Source organism: Bombina bombina, chromosome 6 (genome assembly GCF_027579735.1).
Source record: "Bombina bombina isolate aBomBom1 chromosome 6, aBomBom1.pri, whole genome shotgun sequence".
Lineage (NCBI taxonomy): Eukaryota > Metazoa > Chordata > Amphibia > Anura > Bombinatoridae > Bombina > Bombina bombina.
This window is the reverse complement of record NC_069504.1, coordinates 1016896556-1016904905: the sequence shown is the minus strand read 5'-3', so window position 1 is coordinate 1016904905 and position 8350 is coordinate 1016896556. Positions and strand designations below refer to the sequence as shown.

General features: G+C 33.9%; 1 protein-coding gene across 2 annotated transcripts in view; it reads right to left on the bottom strand.

The window, feature by feature from the left end:
• Positions 1-1642: 1642 nt before the first annotated feature.
• Positions 1643-8350, bottom strand: part of RMND1 (required for meiotic nuclear division 1 homolog) — a 40273-nt gene continuing 33565 nt past the window's right edge. For both annotated transcript variants that reach the window (XM_053718740.1, XM_053718741.1), the window contains exons 8-12: positions 8071-8135; positions 6693-6769; positions 4791-4911; positions 2884-3000; positions 1643-1907 (exon numbers count right to left, since the gene is read on the bottom strand). In XM_053718740.1, coding sequence (XP_053574715.1) covers positions 1875-1907; positions 2884-3000; positions 4791-4911; positions 6693-6769; positions 8071-8135 — 413 coding nt within the window. In that variant the 3' untranslated portion in view covers positions 1643-1874. The remainder of the gene's footprint in view (positions 1908-2883; positions 3001-4790; positions 4912-6692; positions 6770-8070; positions 8136-8350) is intronic.

Below are 8350 nucleotides of genomic sequence, written 5' to 3'. Positions count from 1 at the left end.
GCAGCAAAGTATCAGTTTAGTTTGACATCACAGTGAAGGGCTTTGCTCCTAACAGGGACTGGTAACTAAAGGGATACTTTGTTTGCTGCTACAATCCGTTACCATCCTTCTTGGAGACTTTAGATACCATTCCGGTTAATGGACAATATTTTTGTAGCCCTAAGTGATAATATGTGATGATATTCATTAATTGTTTTTTAAGATGTTTTAAAATTTTAATAAATATATTGTAAGAAAGCGGTTCCAGACTTTACTCCACTGTTGGCTTCCCAGGTAGTCTATATCAGGTCTGCAGATATATCAGGAGCTGATTTATAGCTCCTGAAACGTGTGAGTACAATTCCATTCAGTTTTGCAACATTGGTTAAATCACAGTATCACACGATTGTGCTTTTTTTGTGTGTTTGGAGACACAGTTATGAATTGGCAGCAGCAGTTTTCAATTGGGAGAGCTGATCCTGACAGCCTTGTGAATCAGGACTGCACTTTATTTAAAGGGATAGGAAAGTCAAAATTAAATGTGCATGATTCAGATAGAGCATGTAATTTTAAGACACTCAAATTTACTTCTATTTTCAAATGTGCTTCGTTTTCTTGGTATCTCTTGTTAAAAATGAATACGCACATATCATACACTAGTGGGAGCTGCTGCTAATTGGTGCATGCACACATTTGTCTCTTGTGATTGGATAACTAGATGTGTTCAGCTAGCAGCCAGTAGTGCAATGCTGTCCCTTCAGCAATGGATAACAAGAGAATGAAGCAAATTTCATAATAGAAGTAAATTGGAAAGTTGGTTAAAATTGTATGTTCTATCTGAATCATAAAAGAAAATTCTGGGGTTTACTATCCCTTTGAGCTTAAGATAGCTCACGGTTATGTGAGTAGGTTACTGACACAGTTGTTCCTATTTTTATATTATGTAACAATATTGCACCATAATTTGTTTCTTTTTCCTTTGAGATATTGTGAAAACAGAAACTCCAGCATTGTTTGACACTTTATATCCTTTTTATCTCATTTATTATTATTTGTGTGTGTGTGATTATTAGTTATTTATTATTGATTTAATGATTATATTGCACAGTAGCTTAACTACTTCAAACCGCCATGTTTTTAATGAATTGGAATGACTAAGAAAGAGGGACAAAGTTGATGATGTTTATAGCACTGTGCTAGTACACAAGCCAGATGCAATTTGCCTAAAGGGACATGAAACCTTAAAAAATTCTTTCATATTTAAGATAGAGCATAGAATTTTAACTAACTTTCCAATTTTCTTCTATTATCTAATTTGCTTATTTCTCTTGCTATCTTTTGTTGAAAAGCACACCTAGGTAGGCGCAGGAACTGGGAGCTAGCTGCTGATTAGTGGCTTACTAATGTGTTCAGATGTGTTGAGCTAACTCCCAGTAGTTAACATTCAATAAATGTTACCAAGAAAATGAAACAAAACTGATAATAAAAGTAAATTGGAAAGTTTGTTAAAATTGTATGCTCTGTCTGAATCACGAAAGACACATTTTGGGATCCATGTTCTTTAGGTTTGCAGATGATCTCTTGCTGATTTACTCACAGATACAAGGTAACCGGGAGGGAGAGGTAAAGTGATAATATACTGAACAAGCAATAACATAGAGGGTTTAAAAATATTCATTTTATACAGCAACAGGCAAAACACAACCTATGTCGACAGTATTTATTGAAATACACTTCCATGTCCTTTTAAGAGGCATAAAGGTGTCAATAGCTATACTACCTTAAAGTAAATCTTTATTACATCAATATTCTTCAGACAAGTAGCCAAATCATAAGTGATTCCAGATAAGGTGCTTTAGGAATTCCTTTAAAAATATTCTGAAGATTCAAAACAATCAAAAAATGACTCTTCCAAGCTCAAACATCACCTGTTAAATTACAAAATACAATAATTAAATTAACACTACACGCTAAGTAGAGTTTTTTATATCAGAGTGTGTGTTATTATATGAGAGTGTATATAGTGTGTGTTGTATGTGAGTGTGTGGGGTGTGTGTTGTATGAGAGTGGGTGGTGTGTGTGTGTTATATGAGAGTGTATATAGTGTGTGTTGTATGTGAGTGTGTGGGGAGTGTGTTATATGAGAGTGGGTGGTGTGTATGTGTTTGTTATATCAGAGTGTATATAGTGTGTGTGTGTTGTATGACAGGCAAACTAGTTTGTGTAACTAAACTGATAAACTTTACCATCACTAAGCCGGCCCATTTTTGGTTCAGAACCTGGGTAGCTCTTGCTGATTGGTTGGTAAATATAGCTACCAATCAGCAATCGCTACCCAGGGTCTGAACCAAAAACGGACTGTCTCTTAAGCTTACATTCCTGCTTTTGCAAATAAAGATACCAAGAAAACAAGGAAAAATTAATAATAGGAGTAAATTAGTAAATTGCTTAAAATTGCATGCGCTATCTGAATCATGAAATAATTAATTTGGGTTTACTATCCCTTTAAGTATTTTCAGACTGCCATTCATAATATGCTTTTGTGATTAAACCTTGCCATTCAGTTACCAATGCTCTAAATTGTGTGTGCAAAGTTTATCAATAACTGTACATTTACCATTTGCATAATTTGGAACAAAGCAAATGGCTATGCAGTTCATGACAACAGCAGGGGTTTCCCATAATGCCCCAGTGCTGCTCCAGATATAAATGCAGGGATTAAACTCACAGTAAATAAAGCAACAGTTTGGTAATCAATGCTCTCAAGTGTTTGAGTGCTTAGTACTTATTAAATAAAATAAAAACTTTGACTTTTACATTGTGCTATGTTTCTTTAACATTGCTAAGGTGGTTTCTAGATTAAGTAGTCACTGCAAACATTTCCCAAAGGTAACAGTACTTTACCTCAATGGTAATCAGGAAAACAATCATCCATTCAAGACGCAGCCCGTGTTTCTCATTCAAATGATTACGCATCAAATCTGTTAATTCTGTACAGTGCTGTAGTTTTTCATTTATCACCTAAAAGGAAAGTATTTTGCTTTATAATTCATTTCCAATTTAGGGCCAGATTATGATTGGAGCACAAGCGTTTGTTAGCGAGCGATAAGGGGTTTATCACCAATATTTGCGCTCATCTGGCTTACCGCTGGTATTATTAGTTGAAAGTAAATGCAATCGCTTGAGAACAACCGTGATGTCTATATATGTGTTCATATGTATTTATATGTGTGTATATATGTATTTATAGACATATACATATATACACACACATGTGCACACACACACATATATATATATATATATACATACATATAAGTGTACTGGGGCCCTTTGAAGTTAAGTAGATAAAAACATGAAAAATTATATTTATGTAATATTCAAATTTAATAAAGTGTTATAGTGTATATTTACCGTAAATATCTCACATTCCAATGTTCTGCACATAGCAGAATGTTTTTATGTATTTATAAATAGATATTCCTATATATATTTGTATATATCTACACCTATATAATCATGTAGAAATAGGTATGAATAAATAGAACCTTTTCTGTTATGTGAAGAACATTAGAATGTACAGGTACAGGTTACAAAATAGGTCTGGTGCATTATGGGGTCACTGTGACAGTGGAATTGCAGTGAGGGAACAAAAAGGGGTGACAATTTGTAAACTTTTTTAACATAAGTTACAGGGAAGGGGAGACTGGTCTAGCAAGAAAGGACTACAGGGGATTACTTCGCTGGGCCTGGGTGTACCAGTTGGCTGCCATATCGAAGGGTGGTGTCTTCTCCCTCTCCTTGAGCATTCTACTTACCTCATGAGATTGAGGTAACATTCGGTAAGCTTAATAGCCATTCCCTTTTGGATGTTTCTGCACTTGGAGTACGGTGAAGGTGGACCTCATTTATAATTTTATCACCTGGATTATCATCAAAGTTTTTTCCAACTAGAGACTCTTAACTCTGTGCGCTTATCTTTTTTTTATTTTTTCTTCACTTTATTATATATATATATATATATATATATATATATATATATATATATATATATATATATATATATATATATATATATATATATATATATTTTACAAAAAAACATCAGATATATGTAGAAATAGGTATTTATGTGAAGAACATTAGAATGTGAAATATTCAGATTTCCATATCCAGTTAGCACACATAAGAATATGTGATCAGGTTTGCGCGATAGTGGGTGTTCCACTTTTTTCCTCCATCGACTTCTATGGGGGAACACATAAAACACACACAATATTCTAAGTTCGGCTTTTTATGCTTGTTGGGTTAGCGCGAGAATGAAAACAGTTTACTTTTGACTCACAATACGAGCTCAACCTGACGCACGCAAAAGGTTTACTTCTAGCACAATTAACGGTTGAGCAGGATCGTTAATTGATGCTCCACTTGTAATAAGGCCCCTAATTTTCATTGTTGCATGTTAACATCAGGTCGTGTGTCTAATACCAGATTGTGATACAATCTTTAATAATATATATATATAATTTTTTGGTGCAGCAAATATATAAATAAAAAAGATAAGGTTATTAATTGAATTTAAACTGCATTATAAAATGTATTGGGTAAGGGCTAAATACATTTCTGGATCCAATAATATTTTGAAAATATTGCAGGCCTTTTAAAATGTAATAATGTACTTAAACTCTGCCAACTTGAATTTGTGTATAGTTATTATTTTATATAGTTTATTAGATATTCACATTAGCATTGGTATAACACATAATGACTGTGCAGTTGTATTGACTGTCTGTTAAACACCCTTATCATACCTTGACCCTGCGGTTAATGCTGAGGAACTGACAAGTTTTGTCATAAAGATGCTCCAGGTTTTCTCTGTCCCAGTAAAAATCAGGAGTTATGAGAAGGTCAGAGCTCAAATTTATACGATGTCTGAAAGAAAAAAGCAGAGTTTATATATTTTTTTTATTATACATTTTACGTGTCTAGAATTCATTCTCATTATTAAGGGATAGGAAAGTCAAAATTACACTTGCAAGAATCAGATAGAGCATGTCATTTTTAAACACTTAAATTCATTTCTATCAAATGTGCATCATTCTCTTGGTATCCCTTGTTGAAAAAGAATATGCACATATACTACACTAGTGGGAGCTAGTTGCTGATTGGTGCCAACACACATTTTTCTCTTGTGATTGGCTAACTAGATGTGCTCAGCTGGCTGCCAGTAGTGCAATGCTTTTCCTTTAGCAAAGGATAACAAGAGAATGAAGCAAATTTGATTATAGATGTAAATTGGAAAGTTGTTTGAAATTGTATGTTCTATCCGAATCATAAAATAAAATGTTGGGGTTTCCTGTCCCTTTAGTACTACAAAGTATTGTCTTCTTCTGTTTATGTACACACTGCTCAGTTACCTCTGATATGCTGCCTACTGTGTAACCCACATTGTAAAGATTGGCACTGCCATATACCCATCTAGTTGATAGCTATACATTTATTTCTGAGAATGGAGACATTGTTTTGCATGACTTGCAACAACAAAAGAGAGTTAAAGAATGACAATTTAACCCCTTAATGACCGACGACGTGCAGGGTACGTCCTCCAAAAAATTACAGTTAACGACCAAGGACGTACCCTATACGTCGTCGGTCTGGGAAAGTGGTGGAAGCGATCCGGATCGCTTCCAGATGCTTTCCGGTTATTGCAGTGATGCCTCGATAAAGTGCGTTTTTTTTTCCATTTTTTCCTCATAATTTACTATAAAATTTTTTTATAAAATATAAGATATGATGAAAATAATGGTATCTTTAGAAAGTCCATTTAATGGCGAGAATTGGTATATAATATGTGTGGGTACAGTAAATGAGTAAGAGGAAAATTACAGCTAAACACAAACACCGCAAAAATGTAAAAATAGCCTTGGTCCCAAACGATCAGAAAATGGAAAAGTGCTGTGGTCATTAAGGGGTTAAGAAGCTAGCGGACTATTTTTACCAGAGACAATACTGCAATTTGCTCGCCATTTCCTTGGTTGCCCACAGTGAATGACCAGTAAAGGCAATCACAGACAGTACTTACAGATTTAGTACCACTTATAAAACAGAAATAGGTTTCTGGGGCATTTGCAGTGTGTTCATACATTAGTGGGATCACCAGCAGGTTTAAAAGACACAAGTACATGGGACCCTAAGAAACCCATAACATTGCAGATGTATGTGGGGATGTAAATCTCACAATCTAAAGATAATTATTTGATCTTTAGACAATTACAGTATATACTAAGGGGACGATTTATCAAGCTCTGTATGGAGCCCTCAGCAGCTCCATAACTCAGGTTGATTGACACCCCCTGCTAGCGGCCAATCACAAGAACTGCTGGTGCAATGATAAATGCTGACAGTGTATGCTGTCGGCATTTATCGATGTGCGGCGGACATGATACGCTACATCGTATCATGTCCGCTCGCACTATGATAAATCTACCCCTATGTGTTTTTTTTTGTTTTTGGCCAAAATCATTAAAACAAGTGAAGAATGATCCCTGGTTCTTATTCACTATAAAATTTCAGATAATTTTTCTAAAATGAATGCTCCCTCAAAAACATATATAGATTTAAAAATATTTAACTTCCCTGAAATGATCACATTATGTATGAGTATAATAGAATTATATTGAATAAAACAAGCATACTTTAGAAAACAATATCACCTCAAAGCAAACAACTCTCCTATTTTCTGCATCACATCATCATGAGACAATTTGATTTTCTTTCTAGCTTTCAGCATCTATGAGACACAGAAAGGATGAAAATGGATGTTTGGTGTCAAAATAATCAAATCATTCATGTTATCTACAATTGTGGGTCCTAGCCTTATTTGATTTGATGCCACTAATTCACGTGAGAAGTCTCATTAAAAATAAAATATCATAGCAATCTAGTTATATAATAGCAAAAAAACAATGCATATTTAATTATGGAAAGTAACTTTATTATGTGTTATAGAAAGCTATAAATAAATATGTTGATATGAAATTGCAAAATGTTGTGTAAAAACACATCATTTACCTGATTGGGGTAATATGGTTTCCTATGAGCTTTCTACAATATAGATTTATGGGGGAAATATTTGTTCACGATAGTAGAATAAGCGTGGATTGTTTCTCATTGGTATCTACCTGATGTGTTGAGATTTAATCCATTTATTACTATAAATGAATAGATTTGTTTCTTTAGACTAGGAAATAATGTTATGTGTTGCCAAAGAGTGACCTAATACTTGGTAAGACATCACGTTCTTATAGTCTGATTCTAAGACAGTATTATAGGGCATTGCTGGGGGAACTATGAGACTGTGCTTTGCTTGCCATATCCATATAGCCTTGTGCTGCAATGTCTTAAAAAGGGACATGATTCTTATTTATCATTGATGCAAATGTGGGATAGTCTGATTCTAAGACAGTATTATAGGGCATTGCTGGGGAACTATGAGACTGTGCTTTGCTTGCCATTGCAATATAGCCTTGTGCTGCAATGTCTTAAAGGGACATTATTCTCATTTATTATTGATGCAAATGTGGGAAAGAAACAGTTTTATTATTTAAACCTGTTTGTTTTTTTAATTCATATTTAAATTTATGAAAACCCATAATTTGTCTTTCATGTTTCCGACAGAGCATACAATTATAAAGTTTTCTAATCAGAGTTTTAAAGTACCATATAGGTACCATGTCTCTAATTATTGTGCTGCTATGGAAGCATGTTAATATATATCTATGGCCAGAACATCTTTGGCTGTCATTATGTTTCTGCAGTGATATAAGCCTGAAATACCTAAACTGCACACTCTTTAATGCCACCAGGAAAAGTCATTATTTAATTGTATTTGTTTGTTTGTTTTATTGAATTGTAAATTCAAATAAAATAAAATATATATAGCATGATAAACCTAATATTCAATAACAATATTAAATATATAAAAATAAAACAACTGTCAAAGCAGGTCCGGCATTCACGTGTTTAACACCTCCCCATGCATAAAAGAATATTTTTCTATATTTGTAAATATAAAATCAATAAGTAACCTGCCTCTGGGATTGACTGGATAGACTCAACAAAGGTATCAAGAGTAGCTTCCCAAATAGCCAATTTCACTGTCAAAACAAAACAGATTTGATTGTTGTTAATATGTTTTTAAATACAATTAAAGCACAAGACAAAATATTTCAGAACTTGTATCTGTTCCCAATGTTTTCAAACACATTGGGCTAGATTACAAGTGGAGCACAATCGATAGCAAAGGGTGCATTATCTTGCACTTGGTCCTGCAATAAGAACAATGCAAAATCTGGTACTATAAGTGGATGGT